The following is a 20,473-nucleotide window of genomic DNA, read 5'->3' on the forward strand; positions in this document are numbered from 1 at the left end:
TGCCACTTGTATTAAAAATATATATATATATATATATATAAAATAACTCGAAATTTAACTAAAAGTTGGGAATTTAAGAGGAGAAATTGACAATTCTCTTGTTTGGCAATTTAAGCATGGAATTGATTAAATGACACGCGGAAAAAATCGTGGAAATTAGGGCATCAAATTCCTGAGTTTAATTTCCGCCAAAATAGGTGTCATTTCATAATTTCCATAGTGCAATTTACAAAATTCTACATACATAAATCTAAACACTGAAATTTTCAATTGCTCGAAATTGAAATGATGAAAATCTAAATTCCGTCATTTTAGAATTCTATGTAATTTTCAATTCCTTCATCCAAACAAAATTTAGTCCAACCTATGAAATGTTGACAAAACTAAAATAATTCCTTCATTTTAGAATTCTATGAAATATTGAAAAAACTAAAAATAATTTTGCCAATAATTCTATATTTCTTCCTTAATCTAGTCCAACCTTATCTGTAGACATAAAATTCTACATTTTTGACATATAAATTGTTGTCCTTATCCCATAATCCAGTAAATAAAATGGTTATTTTTACTTTAACACATTTGATCCCCTAAAAAAAAATATATATATATATATTAGGAAACAAAACTTGAAATCTGATGGCTACGTGGCGACTTGTAACCCTACAGCCAATGTACTACAGGTGTCTCTTTCTCTTTGTGGAGCTCATGAAACTACACGCCGACGAATACAAGCTCTTAACAGCTGCCACTCTTACACTTGTCGCGATCTCACGGTCCCAGCAGCCACACGCCGCGATTCGCAGCTGGACGCGTGACACCCACCAGACCAGAGACTCTGTGACCGACGCTACCCCACTAGCAAGAACGGCAGTGAAAAAGAGTAATCGCCTAGTAACGACAACACGCACGCTGCCGTAGGTGGTGGTGCTGCGTCACGTCCAACGCAAGGCTGACTCAGCCCTGACAGAACCCCATGGGTCCCACAAGGTGGATTATTTTTTAAATATTTATCAATTATTTCTGCTGTCTCTATTTATTTTTTGGGTGCATTTTTGCTCACTACTTTAACCATAAGTGTACCATCATCACTATCCTCAATGCTTGACACGTGTTCATAAACATAACCATAGTTAACTTTTGCTTTGTATTTATAGAATCATGATTACACCTATGAACAGTGTAAAGTATTGAGGATGATGGTGATGGTACACCTATAATTAAAGTGGTGAACAAAAATACTCCCTTATTTTTTTTCTTTTCTGCTTTTACTTGAGTTGGAGTTAAAATAATATTTTGTAGTTTGACCTCTGCTTTTACTTGCTGTCTCTGTAAATATTGCAAGGAAGGAAGCAAAAAAGTTTTGTGAATTTTCAGGGAAGGACATGAGACCTCCGAATTGTCAGGAAAGGACTCTCCGGCCAACTATAAATACTTATCACTTTCCAAGCCACAAGATGCCACCACTGCCCAAATTCTGTGGTCAAACTGGTTAATTTTTTTCTTCATTATTTTGGGTTCAATATTTTCCTCTGTTTTCTTGGGTTTCTCTGCTGCTTCAGGTTTGATTCAGGATGACCATCCTCATTGAGCAGCCTGAATTTGGTACATTATTAATTCCCACTTCCTAGTTTTTTTATTATTTTATTTTCTTATATTTTTGTAAATTAATTTTCTTCATTGTTGATCATGAATTTCCAAGTTGGTATTCTCTATTTTTAGTTTTTTTTTAATATTTATTTTTATCCTTGTTCATCTGGGGCAGTTTGGTTTGGTGGGATCTTTTGGGATTTTCAGTGTGAAAAAAATAATATTTATTTTCATTAATGATTCCTTTAAAATATGTGATATATATATATATATATATTTATATTTATATATGATTTTCCTCTGATTTAAAATCACAGGAGTTGAAGTTGGAACTGAGGCAGGGAAGAAAAAAGTGTTTGAGGATGAGAAGGAATTGGTGTTGGATGATGGATTATTTGTGGTGCCACATACCAACTCATTTGGACAGACATTTAGGTTATACACTTTTGCATACATAAATTTATTTTATATGTACCCTTCAGGATTAAATCTATAGAGATCTGAATTACGACCGGTTTGCCATGAACACGACAAACACGACCCGTTTGCCAGTCCAGATATGATATGATATGAGATGATTATTGATGACTATTAAAATGTATACGACCACTTCAATAATTATTGATCATAAATGAGACAAAAAGACCTGGTAATTTGATCCCCTTGAAGCTGTGCCTTTTTCTCAAGAATTTTGGAAGAAAAAGAGGAAAATGATAAAAAAGAACAGAGATTGGGAAATCTGGACACCAAGGTTTCAAAGCATTTGCTTTCACTTTCATTTCTAATTACCCAACTAAAATGGTCAAAAACAAAATCTTTCCTATGATGGCAAAGGAAAACCCAAACGAAAGAAAACCTTTCCCAGCATGGAAAGACATGGGTTCTCATCATTAGCTCAAGCAACAGAAATAGTGAAGGTCTATTTGTTCATCTTATTTTTGACCAACCAAGGCTTCTTGTGCAGCCCTCTGTGCTGGGCCTCTGGCCAGGCCCATACTTTTGCCTTCAACAAAAAGTTTTCTGTCTTGTTTTGGAAATTCATTGAATTTTTTCCCCTCTGCATTGAATTATCAATTAAATTTAGTTATTAATAATTTTACATGGATTGAAAAACAGGGATTATGATGCAGAAGGTGAGAGGCAACCAAGTGTGGAGATTTTCTACCGGATAAATCACATCAACCAGTCTTATGACTTTGTAAGTAACTTTCCCTAACATCACTATACTTCATTTTCGTGACACCATTTTACTTCCTAGGTATGAGAAAAGATTGAAACATAGGTCTATTTTCATTTGCATCTGCCTTGCTAAAACCAAATATTTATTACAAAAAAAATGTAAAACAGGTTCAGAGAATGAGAAAAGAGTACAGAAAATTGAACAGGGTGGAGATGAGCATATGGGAATGCTGTGAGCTTCTGAATGAGGTTGTGGATGAGAGTGATCCGGACTTGGACGAACCTCAAATCGAGCACTTGTTGCAAACAGCTGAAGCCATTAGAAAGGACTATCCCAATGAAGATTGGCTGCACTTGACTGGCCTTATCCATGGTATTAATATCTTCAATATTTTATGTTCTTCTGGACTTCATACCAGTAAGTGAAGTAAGTTGCTAATTTGATCCTTTATGTGCTTTTAGATCTTGGGAAGGTGCTTCTTCTTCCTAGCTTTGGGGAGCTTCCTCAATGGGCTGTTGTTGGTACGAATCAAATTTCATGCCTCACACTTTTGTTATATTATGCAGAAATATATTTATATATTTTCAACTTCAAAATTACAAATCCTGATCCTTATTTCAGGTGACACATTCCCAGTTGGCTGTGCTTTTGACCAAGCCAATGTTCATCACAAGGTACTTTTATCATAAGTTTATCTACTACAAACACTCAAAAAAATGTATATACAATTTAATTGGCTGATCAAACATTCTGTTCATGACATTGCTATTGCAGTATTTCGAGGAAAATCCTGACTACTATAATCCTGCTTACAACACCAAATTTGGAATTTACTCAGAGGGATGTGGACTCGAAAATGTAATGATGTCGTGGGGGCATGACGACTACATGTATTTGGTATATTTTCTAACCGAGATCATGTAACCCTTTAGACAGTATAATCAAATACTTTTGGTATTCATACAATAAATTTTTTATTCAGGTGGCCAAGGAGAATAATTGCACTCTACCCTCAGCAGCTCTGTTCATCATTAGATACCACTCATTCTATGGTCTGTGAGATAATAGAAAAGCACTATAAATTTTACCCCTAAAAGAAATATAACTCATTGTGTGAGTAATTTGACTGTGATGAAATCTTTTTGAAATTGCAGCTTTACACAAGGCAGGAGCATATAAGCACTTAATGAACGAAGAGGATGTCGAAAACCTGAACTGGCTTCACGTATTCAAGTAAGTGTTTAATTCCTGGGTTTTAAATTCATGCTCTTTGTGCTTCACCTTTTATTGATTTCTCTGTTGGTCTAAATGCTTAATGTCACTCTGCATTTTAATTTTTTCCATGCAGCAAGTATGACCTTTACAGCAAGAGCAAGGTACGGATTGATGTTGAGAAGGTGAAGCCATACTATCTCTCTCTCATTGAAAAGGTAAGCATGCACAACTTGATTTCATTTGGTTCAACATCCTCTTAATTATTTTCTTCTCCGCGTTAATTATTTGGCTCTCTAATTTTTTATTTAAACAATGCCTGTTGTGCAGTACTTCCCTTCCAAGCTAAGATGGTGAAACTTCCCAGCTCTGCCATTTGATGAGTAATGAGGGTGTATTATGTACCAGCACCTTGCTAACTAGCTGTACACAGAAGACGAAATTTCGAGTTGTAGCTGCATTTCCTTGTTATTTCATAAAAGTTTTCATGTAAAATTATCTTTCATGTATTGTGTATGTGAGCTGTTATTTAGATTGCTTAATAAAACTTCAGCATGGTGATGTGAGTGAGGCAACCTCTCCCCGTTTGCTCTGTGTCCAAGTCTGTAGGCTAACTACCTCTCCCCTTTCGCTCTGTGTCCAAGTTTGTAGGCTAACTTCAGGTTCAGCAGACTTCACATTAGACTTCTAGCGCAAAAAGTTTAAAATAAAATAAAAGGCTAATTGCGGTGAACGTGGATCGAACACGTGACCTTCAGATCTTCAGTCTGACGCTCTCCCAACTGAGCTATCCCCGCTTTGCAAATTTTATGGGCCAAAACTAGATATTTAACTAGATATTACGCTTGACATTTGTTGCCTACATTGATAATTTATTCATAATATAAGGTTTAGGTGAAGTGGGCTGTTGATGTTGAGAAGGTGAATTGGGCGGGTGATGTTGATGTGTGTAACTTGTCCTCAAGTGGGCCGTTATATTCAGATACGTGCACCAAAATGTTCACATTTCATGAGTGGCAAAGTCGAAGTACACTGTACGTACTACAATCAGGAGGGAAGACTTTTATTGTGGACAAGTTGGAAGGAAGACAAACCAGTAGCTGATTAGGGTCAACAATATCGACCCAAGAAAAATCTGTGTTCGTCACAATATCGAGGAAATTGTATGTAAAATGATCATATATATATATATATATATATATCAACTACAAAGCAAATTTGCTAAGTGTTTCCCGAGCACAACAATGTGGCGGACATTGAAGCATTTCCTCCTCTTTGCACTGCAGCTTGGTGGTTTTGCTCTCAATCTCATGCTCCTTGTTCATTGCCAAGATGATCAATCAGGTATGACTATATTTTATATTATATATATACACACCTCTGCAAGAGAAAATAAATAAAAAATATTTAGTCATATACCCATTCTTAGCACTAAAACTATAAATAAACCCTACACCATTTAATTTCTATAAACAAACAAAAAAAAAACCCAAAAAATGATAGTTTGCCCTATTGAATTTTGATTATTAAATTACTTTGATGCCCTATTGAGTGTTTTGGGCTTTTTTATGAGGTTTTGGGGTTGAGTTTGTTTTAAGAAATCAATGACAGGTTTGTAATTTAAAAGAAGTTAAAAGCCTCTTTATTATGTTGTAAATGAGCTTTAAATGTGTTTCTAAAGCCCATTTCATATATGGATTTTTTAAAGGCTAAATTATTGAAATGCCCCTTGTAACTCAATTTCAGTATGAGTTTCCCCCCTGAAACTCTAAGTGTCTCACTTTCCCCCCTGAAACTCCATATATTGTCTCACTTTGCCTATATTCTATCCAGCCCTAACAGAAGTCGAAAATTAGGGAAACAGTGATGGGGACGTTGTTGAGTGAGACTCTGGGGTCATAGGCCAAAGTGGTGACGGAGAGAGAGAGGTCAGATAGTAAAGTTAAGATCTTGGCGCAGAAAGGCAGGGACTTGAGGGATCGGAGAGAGAAATAAAGGGGGATGATGTGGAATTGCAGGAGGTTTAGCGGTGGCTGACCAGAGTGAGAGAAGGCGGTGTCAGTAGGGTCCAAGATGGTGAGAGAAGGAGACTGGGAGATGAGGAGGGTTTGAGAGGCGAGGTCGAGGGTCAGAGCCATGGATGTGTAGTCGAAATCTGAGAGGATTTTGGCGGCGTTGACGAGGGTTTGGGTGGGGAGGGCGGAGGAGAGAGAGAGAGAACTGAGAGGACGATGAGAGAGAGGAGTTGGGTTGCCGCCATTGTTGGAGGTTGTTCTTCATTTCTTGGAGTTTGGAGAGGGGTTTGGTTTTGCAAATGAGTCTGGGAGTAGTTGCAGATTCAGAGAGCATTTGAATTTGTTAGGGAAGGTTGTTTTTGGCGGGTTAAGATTTGACGACTTCTGTTAGGGCTAGATAGAATATAGGCAAAGTGAGACAATATATGGAGTTTTAGGGGGGAAAGTGAGACACTTAGAGTTTCATCAGGGGGGAAACTGAGACTGAAATTTGAGTTATAGGGGGCATTTCAATAATTTAGCTTCTTTTTTTATTTATAATAATTTGGCTCCTATATTGGGTATAATAGTGAATCTCCCAATAAATAACAATTAACTTGGCTCTCTCTCTCTCTCTCTCTCTCTCTCTCTCTCTCTCTCTCTCTCTCTCTCTCTCTCTCTCTCTCTCTCTCTCTCTCTCTCTCTCTCTCTTATGTGGCAAATGCGGATGTGTGTCTCAGGTTTCATTAGCATTGATTGCGGCCTAGGAAAAAATTCTAGCTATATTGAAAAGACAACAGGCATTCACTATATTTCAGATGAAAGCTTCATCGACGCCAATGAAAGTAGGGTTGTTATATTGAATGATCAACGAGATAAGGTGCAGCCGTACTGGTCTCTTAGGGCTTTTCCAAAAGGAACTCGGAACTGCTACAAAATAAATGTTACAAGGGGAACCAAATATTTGATCCGAGCAAGTTTCTTATATGGGAATTATGACGACCAGTATAGATTGCCAGAATTCCAACTGCATCTTGGGCCTAATTTGTGGGATTCAGTGAAGTTGGAGAATGTCTCCACCGTCACAAACAAAGAGCTCATACACGTCCCTCCGCGAAACTATATCCACGTTTGTTTGGTGAACACAAACAAAGGGGTTCCATTTGTATCAGCAATAGAGCTAAGGACTTTGCATAATACAACTTATGAAGCACATGCAGGGTCCTTGGCACTTGATTCGCGATATGACACTGGTCAAGTATCAAAGCGAGTGTATAGGTCAGTAATTTCCGTGCTTATAAATATATATATATTTGAGGGATTTTCAAATAAAATAAGTTGGTTCACCTTATTTCTTCATGATTACATACTTTTTAGGAATTTATTTTGGGTTTTGGGTTTCCCCTTTTTTATTTCGCTTCAAAAAACTATGCCAGCAATTTTCTCAAGTTTTCCCTTCATTTAAGGGTATTTGGTCGTCTAAATTTTTTTTGGAGCTTGTAGCCTTTTAAATATTACTCATCCCCTGAAAAATTATTGACCTCCGCCATTGGGAAGCGAGATACTCGATATGTCATTCATATTATTGATATCATGTTGATATGGATGTTGACATTTTCTCCATGTAGATGGTATAATGCATTCGATATATGAATGTTGATATGTTATGGATATGTTGTGCGATACATTGTCGAGTATTCCAATCCAGATAACCAGGAACGGAATCCCTCTTAAGGGGGATTATGTTTATGTATATGTATATATTAAGAATTGCCATTCTTTTTCATTACATAACCATGAAATTTATATCTCTATTTAGGTATCCAGATGATATATATGATCGCTTCTGGTATGGCTATGACCGCGATGAGTGGACACAATTAAACACCTCGTCCGCCATTGACTCTAGAGATAACAATGATTACGAAACACCTTCTGTCGTGATGACAACTGCTGCCACGCCAAAAAATGTAAATGATTCCTTGAATATTTTCTGGCTGCCTTCTGATAACAGTGCAAAATATCATGTTTACATGCACTTTTCAGAACTTCAAAAGCTCCAAGTCAACCAGTCTAGACAGTTGACAATTACTTGGAACGGAGAACTCTTTTATGGCCCATTTGCTCCTAAATACTTGTTTGTAAATTCTATTTATGGCTTGACGGATTGGAGTAGAGGGCAATTTATTACTCTTTCAATCTCTGAGGTTGGGAACTCTACCCTCCCACCCATCCTCAATGCTTTTGAGATCTACATGGTCAAAGACTTCTCAGAATCAGAAACAAACCAACAAGACGGTAATTACTATATTCTTCCTTACAATTCGCTCTGACACCGTGTCGGACTATTTCTATTCTTTAGGTAGCTCTTTTAGGGTCATCTATGCAAAAAATCAGTCAAATGCAGTTCATCAGATAGAAACTGAATCATTCTGCAGGGATCATCCTTAGAAGAGAGCCTAAAAAATGGATTCCGATCATTGGAACACAGACTGAAAATAGGATGTTCTCAATGTTATCCTCACTCAAAAACTTTTCTGCCTACAGAATAGATACATATTAAGTGAGTTTTGTGATTGTGATTTTGTGTTGGCATATGAAAATATTATAGCGAATATGCAATCACAAACATCAAGTCAGCACATAACATCAAAAGGAATTGGCAAGGAGATCCCTGCAGCCCTCAAGTTTACTCATGGGAAGGTCTAAATTGTACTTATTATGAAAATGGCCAGCAGCCAAGAATAACATCCTTGTAAGTAACTCTTCACAAAAACTTTCAACCACTTATGTTTTAGTGAATTAATATAATAATTTGCGTAACACATGCAATCTTCCAGGAACTTGTCCTCAAGTGGATTAACAGGGGAGATATCTCCAAGTATATCCAATCTCACCATGATACAAACTTTGTAAGTATGCTTTAATTACTGTGTTTGAAATATCCACTGCATGCATACCAAATGAATGACTTGTTACTGTTCATCACTTTAGGGATTTATCGAACAACAAATTAACGGGATCAATTCCAGAATTTCTGTCTCACCTGCCAAAGTTAGCCGTCTTGTAAGTTATTGAATTGCAAATGGGACTAAATTATAATTCCTTCATTAAGTACAAATTATGGTGACAAAATGCAGTGGTTTTGGCTTTTCAGAAAGTTGGACAAAAACAATTTCACAGGTTCTGTTCCGAAAGGACTCATTCAAAGAAGGAAGGATGGTTTTCTATCATTCAGGTCTGTTTGTTTATTAACAAATAAACACAGAAACAACATCTTGGTTGATTATCCATCAAAATCTTAACAGTTGCCCTCAGCCATTTTGTTATCAGTTTCTGCGAAAATCCAAATCAATCCGAACAAGTCCCTTGCAAACTAAGGAAGAAACACTGTACCAATATTCACCTAGCAATGTATATCCTTGGATTCTTCATTCTCTTATCAACAATATTAGCTGTCTTATGGGCGGTCTTTAAAAGGAAAAGACAACATGGTAAGACTGCCAAATAACTTTCTTTTTTTTGGGGAGTATTTTACTGATAACCCTTTTTGGTGTAGAGATGATGAAGAATTTCAACAAAAATGAATTTTTGGAGTCACAAGGTCAACGGTTTACATACTCAGAGATTGTGAAGATTACCAATAATTTTGCATCAATAATCGGAAGAGGCGGCTTTGGAAAAGTCTACCTTGGCACTCTGAAAAATGAGATTCAGGTTGCTGTCAAGTTACTCGGTTCATCAAGGCAAGGCTCAAAAGAATTTCAAAATGAGGTAGATATATGCAACTGGGATACTTAAGATTTACCTCTGGATCTCGAAAGTACAGATGTGAATATATACACATGTTGCTGACAAATATTGCAGGTTGTACTATTAATGAGCGCTCACCATAGAAACTTGGTTTCTCTCATTGGTTACTGCGATGAAGGTGACACTATGGCCCTTGTTTATGACTATATGGCCAATGGAAACTTGGAACAACATATTTCATCTGGTATGCATGACTTTGCAAATGATTTGAGTAGAACTTGAACAATTCACACTAGTAAAAAAAACCCTTTGTGCGACCAAATTTTGCGCGACGAAACACAATTCGTCGCTCAAAGTGACTTTGCGCGACGAAAATTAAACTTCGTCGCTCAAGTCTAAATTTTGCGCAACGAAACACAAATCGTCGCACAAAGTCACTTTGCACGACAAACCTTTGCGCGACGACAAAACATCTTCGCTCAAAGTAACTTTGCGCGACGAAACAATAAAATTCGGTGCACAAAGTCTTGCGCGACGAAGTGTGGTTCGTCTCGTAAAGTCTTTACAAAAATAAAGAAAATAAAAAAATTATTTGTAAAAATCTTTGCATGACTTTGCGCGACAAAACAATAAAATTCGGTGCACAAAGTCTTGCGCGACGAATGTATTTCGTCTCGCAAAGTCTTTACAAAAATAAATAAAATAATTTTTTTAATAAAAATCTTTGCATGACTTTGCGCGACGAATTTATAAACTTCGTCTCGCAAAGTCTTTACAAAAATAAAAATAAATAAAAAAAAAAAAATATTTTGTTAGAAAAATATAATATTTTAAATTGACGATCAAATTGGTTCATTGTATTCATATAGGGTCAAGGAGTGTAGCTGTAAAAAATCATCAAAATCGAAATTGAAATAACCGTTAAATCGTGATTTTTCATTTATAACCGTCGAAAAATTTTGTCCTATTACTTGATCTCTGAATATTTATTTTTTCCGATTTTTGGCGTATATGATCTCGAAGTATAAACAAACAAGTTTGACGGTTGGATCTTTGAAACTAGTTTCATAGAATGCGTATGCCATCAAAACAATATATTCACTAACAATTAAGAGTTTATTTATACTTTCATTAAATACAACATAAGATTTTGTGGTATCCACTAGTGTAAATATTTTTAATTGAAGATCAAATTGAGTCATTGTATTCATATAGGTTCAAGGAGTGTAGCTGTAAAAAATCATCAAAATCGGAGTTAAAATAACCGTTAAATCTTGATTTTTGTTTATAACCATCGAAAAGTTTTGTCCCATTACGTGATCTTTGAATGTTTATTTTTTCTGATTTTTAGGGTATACGATCTCGAAGTATAAACAAACAAGTTTGACGGTTGGATCGTTGAAACTAGTTTCATAGAATACATATGCCATCAAAACAATATATTCACTAACAATTAAGAGTTTATTTATACTTTCATTAAATATAACATAAGATTTTGTGGTATCCACTAGTGTCAATATTTTAAATTGACGATCGAATGCAGTCATTGTATTCATATAGGGTCAAGGAGTGTAGCTGTAAAAAATATCAAAATCAGAGTTGAAATAACCGTTAAATCTTGATTTTTCGTTTATAACCATCAAAATGTTTTGTCCCGTTACTTGATTTCTGAAAAAAAAAAAAAATTCCCGATTTTTGGCGTATATGATCTCGATGTGTAAACAAATAAGTTTGATGGTTGGATCGTTGAAACTAGTTTCATAGAATGTGTATGCCATCAAAACAATATATTCACTAACAATTAAGAGTTTATTTATACTTTCATTAAATATAACATAAGATTTTGTGGTATCCACTAGTGTCAATATTTTAAATTGACGATCGAATGCAGTCATTGTATTCATAGAGGGTCAAGGAGTGTAGCTGTAAAAAATCATCAAAATCAGAGTTGAAATCACCGTTAAATCTTGATTTTTCTTTTATAACCGTCGAAATGTTTTGTCCCATTACTTGATCTCTTAATGTTTATTTTTTCCAAATTTTGGCGTATACGATCTCGAAGTATAAACAAACAAGTTTGACGGTTGGATCGTTGAGTAGCTTTAAATTTGTTTATTTTGTACGTATAACACTTAAGAAATTGAATAGTATATATATTTATTAGTAGGTTAAAATTTTTTTTTAAGACTTTGCGCGACCAATATAATAATTCGTCGCGCAAAGTATACTCTAAAAATTTGGGCGGGTACCAGAAATGAGAATTTTTTTTACGACTTTGCGCGACTAATATATAGTAGTTCGTCGCGCAAAGTATACTCTAAAAATTTGGCGAGTACCAAAAATGGGAATTTTAAAAAAAAAAAAAATTACGACTTTGCAGGACCAATATATAGTCCTCGTCGCGCAAAGTATACCCGAAAAATTTGGGCAGGTACCAAAAATGCGAAATTTTTTAAAATTTCTTTTTCCAACTTTGCGCAACCAATATATACTTGTTCATCGCGCAAAGTATACTCTAAAAATTTGGGCGGGTATTTTTTTTAATTTTTTTTTCCAACTTTGCGCGACCAATATATAGTAGTTTGTCGCGCAAAGTATACTCTAAAAATTTGGCGAGTACCAAAAATGGGAATTTTAAAAAAAAAAATTACGACTTTGCGGGACCAATATATAGTCGTTCGTCGCCCAAAGTATACCCGAAAAATTTGGGCGGGTACCAAAAATGGGAAGCGGGAATATTGTGGTCGCGCAAAACTTTGAGCGACCAAAATTTCGTCGCGCAAAACCCTAAAAATTTGGGTGCGCACCAAAAATGGGAATTTTTTAAAAAAAAAAATTTCGAGACTTTGCGCGACCAATATATTGTTTCGTCGCGCAAAGTGATACGGTTTTTAAACCCGAAATAACACCTCCACCATTTTCTCAATGTCTTCTACTCTTACCTCTCCTCTCTCTTTCCTTCTCCCCAAATCCTACCCTTTCTCTCACACTCACTCCTCTCACTTAGTCTCTCATCTCTCTCTTCACTCTCTCTCACTCTCACTCACTTTCTTATCTCTCTTTTCATCATCTCTCACTCTCACTCACTTCTCTATTCTCTCACACTCACTTCTCCCTCTCATTCTCACTCACTCAAAATCTTGCCAAAAGGTATATTCTCTCCAAAGTTTAATTTTTTTTTTCATTAATATGTGTTTTTGGAGTTAGTTTTGAGTTTATGCCAATTTTTTGTTATTTTGTTGTTATTTGACAATATTTGTTTTTTTTGTAGGGAATCATCGAGACTTTGACGGCTAAAGTTGAAGATTTGGATGCTATCGAAACATATTGTCCGCCACTACCACCACAATAGGCTTGTAGATTTTATTATTGTACTTTGTTAATTTATGTGTACATTTTGAATATTATATATATTGGATAATTTGACCACTATTTTTCATATGTAATTTTATTTTGAATATGTCAATTTAAATTAAAGTAATTAAAAAAAAATCATACAATTAAATTAAATTTAAAAAGTAAAAATTTGAAAAATTAATATAATGAAATTGATATAAAAGAAATAATAAAACAAAATGTCAAAAACCTTGGGCGACAAAATATTTCGTCGCGCAAGCTATTAAACTAGTTAATTTTAATTAAAAATTTTAAAAATAAAAAATAAAAAAATTTGAATATTTCGTCGCGCAAAGATTTGCGCGACATTAGGATTCGTTGCGCAAAGTGTATTTGCGCGACGTTAACTTTCGTCGCGCAAAATAACATTATTCGTCGCGTAAAGTAATTAATATTCGTCGCGCAAAGTTGATACTATTCGTGGCGCAAAGTAGTTATAATTCGTTGCGCAAAGTATCTTTTAGCGACATTAGTATTCGTCGCGCAAAGTATCTTTGCGCGACAAAAAATAATTTTCGTCGCGCAAAACCTTTATTTACGATCTTTGCGCGACAGAACTTGCGCGACCAAAATTTCGTCGCGCAAACTTTGCGCGACGAAATTGTACTTTGCGCAACAAAATTATTTCGTCGCTCAAAGTGTTTTTTGTAGTAGTGCAATGATACGGAATTGTGATGATCGACATCTCTTGGGTGCAGATGTGGGTAAAAACGTTTTGACTTGGAAAGAGAGGCTTCAAATTGCAGTAGATGCTGCACGAGGTAACTGAACACTAAATAAAATAATTTACTACATGTATATATATATATATATATATATATATATGTATGTGCGCGCGCGCGTATTAGGTGCATATGTCCAAACACCTTATGTTTAAGTACTTCTAAATGAATGTTTGGTTCTGAATAAGGAAACACTTATCATTTCTACAAATTAAGGTTTGACACATATTCAAAAATAATTTGTCACAAAAAAAGATTGTTTTTTGCATATATGTCAAATTGTAATTGACATGAAAATAGGTGTTTCTGCTTCAAGGAGGAGGCAAGTATTTTCTTTTGATTAAAGTTTTGTATATTGGCTTGAGGACCAACTTTGTTATGCACCTTTTGCTTGATGTTGAGAAGAGAAATACCACTAAAATAAGACCTAATCCGTACTTCTAGCGTTTGAACACTCATGATCATAAATAGATATGAATACCTAACATGATCCCCTAACTATCGCCCTAACTTTAGTTAGTTTACTTACCGTAGCTCAAGTCATAAATGTTTTTGCAGGATTGGAATATCTACACAATGGTTGCAAACCACCAATTGTGCATAGAGATCTAAAGACATCCAATATCTTATTGAATGAAAAGTTGCAAGCCAAGATAGCTGATTTTGGTCTTTCTAAAGGCCTTGCAACTGAAAGTGTCACTCATGTATCAACAGCCGCCAAAGGAACATTTGGATATCTGGATCCTGAGTAAGTTTAAATTATGCTAATAGCTAGTTACATACTACAAGAGTTCTCATACAAATTTTTTGAGGTCATATGTCGCTGAGAAACCACGAAATTCTTCTTCCAGTTGGTACTCAATACCATTTTGACTGAGGTGTTGTTTTATTAGCTATATTGTTTACAGTTTTTTTCTTCTTCTTATTCTCTCCAGATATTGCAGCACCGGACATCTTAACAATAAGAGTGACATATACAGCTTTGGGATTGTGTTGCTAGAGCTCATAACAGGTAGAGCAGCAATAATAAGAGATTTAGAACAATTGCCTATTCACATATGTCAATGGGTGAGGCCTCAATTTGAGAGGATGGAAATCGAAAAGCATTGTGGATTCAAGAATACAAGGAACCTACCTCCATTCTTCTGCTCAAAAAGCCATAGAAATTGCCATGGCATGTGTGTCTTCAACAGCAATCCAAAGGCCCGATATAACTGTTGTGTTTAATGATTTGAAAGAGTGTTTGGAAATTGAGATGCCTTCTGAAATAACAAAGATTATAGAAGCTTATGAGAGCGATGAGAGTGATGATACAATGAGTTCAAGCGGCTCAATTATAAAGACCTCCCACATCAGGTTTGAAAGTAACACTACTAGGTGGTAATTCTGTAATATTATTTGAACATTTGTAACCCAAGGAAAAATATTTAAAGTTTTGAATTCATTACAAGTACTTGTGCATGGATTCCAAGTCTATATTTAGAGACTGTGTATTTACTCGCATTTCGCAATATCTGGATCATTCTAATAATGCATATGTTTAAAACATGACACATCAACAACTTAAGTGTTGTACATGCAATTGATATGTAGAAAAGGTTAATGGAGAAAAGACTAGTCGTACATAATAACATAGCTGGCTATATATGTACGTGAACTGTGACATGTATTAAATGTTATGCGATTAGCTAAATGTATGGTCATGAACTGTTTTCGGTATTTATCTTTCTAGGCTAGCTAGTCACTGGTGAAACTTCTAAGAGTATTTTCGCCCCATTTTTATTTGCCATGGTAAAAGGGGGCCTAGGCTCCAAAAACAACCTCCACCCAAGGAAAAATTGCCATGGCAAGAAGTGGGCCATGAAATTGGGCAAGCCCGAAGGAAAGACTTGCTTGGGTTGCTGCCTGAGCAAGTTGACGTCATGCTGACATCAGAGATCAATTTAAATATCAAAAAAATTGAAAAAAATAAAAAGGAAAAAAAAACCAAAAAATTTGGAAATTTTTCTATAAATATCTAGCCATGTTCTTCGCTTCCCACACCAAAACCTATACAAATTCATCTTCTCATATCCCATCTGAATAGTGGTTGCCCTTAGGTTGCCATGGTAATTGGTGGGAATGCATCAAAAAAATTGGTAGGACAGTCACTATTCAGATGAATAGTGTCTGCTCTTACTTGCCATTTTTCAAGAATTTTGGAAGAAAAAGAGGAAAATGAAAAAAAAAAACAGAGATTGGGAAACCTGGACACCAAGGTTTCAAAGCATTTGCTTTCACTTTCATTTCTAATTACCCAACTAAAAAGGTTAAAAAAATCTTTCCTATGATGGCAAAGGAAAACACAAAAGAAAGAAAACCTTTCCTATCAATTTGAAATTGTGTGGTACAAATTTATTGCAAATAGAAAATTATGGGATAAATGTATGTCATTAATTTTAAATTTATTTTTTTCATTAGCTCAAGCAACAGAAAATAGTGAAGGTCTATTTGTTTATCTTATTTTTGACCAACCAAGGCCTCTTGTGCAGCCCTCTGTGCTGGGCCTTTGGCCAGGCCCATACTTATGCCTTCAACAAAAAGTTTTTTTGTCTAGTTTTGGAAATTCATTGAATTTTTTCCCCTCTCCATTGAATTATCAATTAAAGTTACTTATTAATAATTTTACATGGATTGAAAAACAGGGATTATGATGCAGAAGGTGAAAGGCAACCAAATGTGGAGATTTTCTACCAGATAAATCACATCAACCAGACTTATGACTTTGTAAGTAACTTTCCCAAACATCACTATACTTCACCATTTTACTTCCTAGGTATGAGATAACATTGAAATATAGGTCTATTTTCATTTGCATCTGTCTAGCTAATACCAAATATTTATAAAAAAAATGTAAAACGGGTTCAGAGAATGAGAAAAGAGTACTGAAAATTGAACAGGGTGGAGATGAGCATATGGGAATGCTGTGAACTTCTGAATGAGGTTGTGGATGAGAGTGATCCGGACTTAGACGAACCTCAAATCGAGCACTTGTTGCAAACAGCTAAAGCCATTAGAAAGGACTATCCCAATGAAGATTGGCTGCACTTGACTGGCCTTATCCATGGTATTAATATCTTCAATATTATCTGTTCTTCTGGACTTCATACCAGTAAGTGAAGTAAGTTGCTAATTTGATCCCGTATGTGTTTTAGATCTTGGGAAGGTGATTCTTCTTCCTAGCTTTGGGGAGCTTCCTCAATGGGCTGTTGTTGGTATGAGTCGAATTTCATGCATCAAAATTTAGCTATATTATGCAGAAATACATGTTTTCAACTTCAGTTACTAACCCTGATCCTTGTTTCAGGTGACACATTCCCAGTTGGCTGTGCTTTTGACCAAGCCAATGTTCATCACAAGGTACTTTATCATTGATTTACTTACTAAAAACACTCCAAAGATGTATATACAATATTTAATTTGCTGATCAAACATTCTGTTCATGTCATTGCTATTGCAGTATTTCAATGAAAATCCTGACTACTATAATCCTGCTTACAGCACCATATTTGGAGTTTACTCAGAGGGATGTGGACTCGAAAATGTAATGATGTCGTGGGGGCATGACGACTACATGTATTTGGTACATTTTCTAACTTGAATCATCTAACACTTTAGACAGTATGATCAAACAATTTTGCCATTCATTAAATGAATACAATAAAATATTAATTCAGGTGGCCAAGGAGAATAATTGCACTCTACCCTCAGCAGCTCTGTTCATCATTAGATACCACTCATTCTATGGTATGTGAAATAATACAAAAGCACCATAATTTTTCCTCATTTTGTGAGTAATTGATTGTGATCAAGTCCTCTTGAAATTGCAGCTTTACACAAGGCAGGAGCATATAAGTACTTAATGAACGAAGAGGATGTCGAAAACCTGAACTGGCTTCATGTATTCAAGTAAGTGTTTAATTCCTGGGTTTTAAATTCATGCTCTTTGTGCTTCACCTTTTATTGATTTCTCTGTTGGTCTAAATGCTTAATGTCACACTGCATTTTCATTTTTTCCATGCAGCAAGTATGACCTCACCTTTACAGCAAGAGCAAGGAACGGATTGATGTTGAGAAGGTGAAGCCAAACTATCTCTCTCTCATTGAAAAGGTAAGCAAGCACAACCTGATTTTTCATTTGGTTCAACTTCCTTTTCAAGCACAACCTGATTTTTCTTCACCGCGTTAATGATTTGGCTTTTAAAATTTTTATTTAAACAATGCCTGTTGTGCAGTACTTCCCTTCCAATCTAAGATGGTGAAACTTCTCAGCTCTGCCGTTTGATGAGTACTGACACTGAGGGTGGATTATGCGTACCAGCACCTTGCTAACTAGCTGTACAGTGCATTTCCTTGTTAGTTCATAAAAGTTTTCATGTAAAATTATCTTTCATCACTACTACAAAAAACACTTTGCGCGACGAAATAATTTTGTTGCGCAAAGTACAATTTCGTCGCGCAAACTTTGCGCGACGAAATTTTGGTCGCGCAAGTTCTGTCGCGCAAAGATCGTAAAGAAAGGTTTTGCGCGACAAAATTTTTTTTTTGTCTCGCACAGATACTTTGCGCGACGAACGATAACAACTTTGCGCGACGAATACTAACGTCGCTCAAAGATACTTTGCGCGACGAATTATAACTACTTTGCGCGACGAATACTATCAACTTTGCGCGACGAACACTTTGCGCGACGAAATATTCAATTTTTTAAAATTTTTGTTTTTTTAAAAATTTTAATTAAAATAAACTAGTTTAATAGTTTGCTCGACGAAATATTTTGTCACCCGAGGTTTTTGACATTTTTTTTTATTATTTCTCTTATATCAATTTCATTATATTAATTTTTCAAATTTTTACTTTTTAAATTTAATTTAATTGTATGATTTTATTTTTTTTAATTACTTTAATTTAAATTGAAATATTCAAAATAAAATTACATATGAAAAATAGTGGTCAAATTATCCAATATATATAATATTCAAAATGTACACATAAATTAACAAAGTACAATAATAAAATCTACAAGCCTATTGTGGTGATAGTGGCGGAGGATATGTTTCGATAGCGTCCAAATCCTCAACTTTAGCCGTCAAAGTCTCGACGATTCCCTACAAAAAAAAAACAAATATTGTCAAATAACAGCAAAATAACAAAAAATTAGAATAAACTCAAAACTAACTCCAAAAACACATATTAATGAAAAAAAAAAAAAAAAGTTTGGAGAGAATATACCTTTTGGCAAGATTTTGAGTGAGTGAGTGAGAATGAGAGGGAGAAGTGAGTGTGAGAGAATAGAGAAGATAGTGAGAGAGAGATGAAAGAGTGAGTGAGAGTGAGAGATGATGAAAAGAGAGATAAGAGAGTGAGCGAGAGTGATAGATAGTGATCACTTTAAAAAGTTCGTCGGAAATATCACTTTTACTGAGGAAATTTCGAGGTCCTCGGAAAAAGTTCGTCGGTAATGACCATTTTTTTTGTAGTGTGAAGAGAGAGATGAGAGATTAAGTGAGAGGAGTGAGTGTGAGAGAAAGGGTAGGATTTGGGGAGAAGGAAAGAGAGAGGAGAGGTAAGAGTAGAAGACATTGAGAAAATGGTGGAGGTGTTATTTTGGTTTTAAAAACAGTATCACTTTGCGCGACGAAACAATATATTGGTCGCGCAAAGTCTCGAAATTTTTTTATAAAAAAAAATTCCAATTTTTGGTTTGCGCCCAAATTTTTAGGGTTTTGCGCGACGAAATTTTGGTCGCTCAAAGTTTTGCGCGACCACAATATTCCCGCTTCCCATTTTTGGTACCCGCCCAAATTTTTCGGGTATACTTTGCGCGACGAACTATATATTGGTCCCGCAAAGTCGTAATTTTTTTTTTTAAAATTCCCATTTTTGGTACCCGTCAAATTTTTAGAGTATACTTTGCACGACGAACTACTATATATTGGTCGCGCAAAGTTGGAAAAAAAAATTTAAAAAATTCGCATTTTGGTACCCGCCCAAATTTTTCGGGTATACTTTGCGCAACGATCGACTATATATTGGTCCCGCAAAACTTTGCACGACGAACGACTATATATTTGCCCCACAAAACTTTGCGCGACGAACGACTATATATTTGTCCCACAAAACTTTGCGCGACGAACTATATATTCGTCCCGCAAAGTCGTAATTTTTTTTATATTTTAAATTCCCATTTTTGGTACCCGCCGAAATTTTTAGAGTATACTTTGCGCGACGAATTATTATATTGGTCGCGCAAAGTCTTAAAAAAATTTAAAGCTACTAATAAATATATATACTATTCAATTTCTTAAGTGTTATACGTACAAAATAAACAATTTTAAAGCTACTCAACGATCCAACCGTCAAACTTGTTTGTTTATAATTCGAGATCATATATGCCAAAATTCAGAAAAAATAAACATTAAGAGATCAAGTAATGGGACAAAACATTTCGACGGTTATAAAAGAAAAATCAAGATTTAACGGTGATTTCAACTCTGATTTTGATGATTTTTTTACAGCTACACTCCTTGACCCTATATGAATACAATGACTGCATTCGATCATCAATTGAAAATATTTACACTAGTGGA

The 20,473-nt window shown here is 35.3% G+C and overlaps 2 protein-coding genes, 1 long non-coding RNA gene, 1 other non-coding gene and 1 pseudogene across 5 annotated transcripts; 4 read left to right on the forward strand and 1 right to left on the reverse strand.

The window, feature by feature from the left end:
* Nucleotides 1–1,442: 1,442 nt before the first annotated feature.
* LOC110769899 (inositol oxygenase 1) lies at nt 1,443–4,554 on the forward strand. The gene is made up of 11 exons (XM_021973956.2): nt 1,443–1,602; nt 1,905–2,022; nt 2,704–2,785; nt 2,935–3,139; nt 3,229–3,288; nt 3,389–3,441; nt 3,542–3,664; nt 3,750–3,819; nt 3,922–4,000; nt 4,116–4,197; nt 4,310–4,554. Exons 1-11 carry the CDS (start codon nt 1,572–1,574, stop codon nt 4,334–4,336), a joined length of 930 nt encoding a protein of 309 aa, XP_021829648.2. The 5' UTR covers nt 1,443–1,571; the 3' UTR covers nt 4,337–4,554.
* A 149-nt stretch (nt 4,555–4,703) lies between these two features.
* Nucleotides 4,704–4,776, reverse strand: TRNAF-GAA (transfer RNA phenylalanine (anticodon GAA)). The gene has a single exon. It is a non-coding gene; the product is annotated as a tRNA-Phe (tRNA).
* A 459-nt stretch (nt 4,777–5,235) lies between these two features.
* Nucleotides 5,236–14,596, forward strand: LOC110769905 (putative LRR receptor-like serine/threonine-protein kinase At1g05700). The gene is made up of 12 exons (XM_088250849.1): nt 5,236–5,323; nt 6,714–7,251; nt 7,793–8,274; nt 8,590–8,728; nt 8,814–8,885; nt 8,968–9,039; nt 9,131–9,211; nt 9,307–9,467; nt 9,533–9,747; nt 9,841–9,970; nt 13,821–13,883; nt 14,403–14,596. Exons 1-12 carry the CDS (start codon nt 5,290–5,292, stop codon nt 14,594–14,596), a joined length of 2,181 nt encoding a protein of 726 aa, XP_088106975.1. The 5' UTR covers nt 5,236–5,289.
* Nucleotides 14,597–16,751: 2,155 nt separating this feature from the next.
* Nucleotides 16,752–17,258, forward strand: LOC110769904 (inositol oxygenase 4 pseudogene; annotated as a pseudogene). The gene is made up of 3 exons (XR_015834460.1): nt 16,752–16,950; nt 17,039–17,098; nt 17,191–17,258. The product of XR_015834460.1 is annotated as an inositol oxygenase 4 pseudogene (transcript).
* An 83-nt stretch (nt 17,259–17,341) lies between these two features.
* LOC148295472 (uncharacterized) lies at nt 17,342–17,792 on the forward strand. Its single transcript, XR_015834614.1, has 3 exons — nt 17,342–17,466; nt 17,561–17,630; nt 17,714–17,792. It is a non-coding gene; the product is annotated as an uncharacterized LOC148295472 (long non-coding RNA).
* Nucleotides 17,793–20,473: the final 2,681 nt, after the last annotated feature.

Source organism: Prunus avium, chromosome 3 (assembly GCF_965620075.1).
Source record: "Prunus avium chromosome 3, drPruAviu1.hap1.1, whole genome shotgun sequence".
NCBI classification, from domain to species: Eukaryota; Viridiplantae; Streptophyta; class Magnoliopsida; order Rosales; family Rosaceae; genus Prunus; species Prunus avium.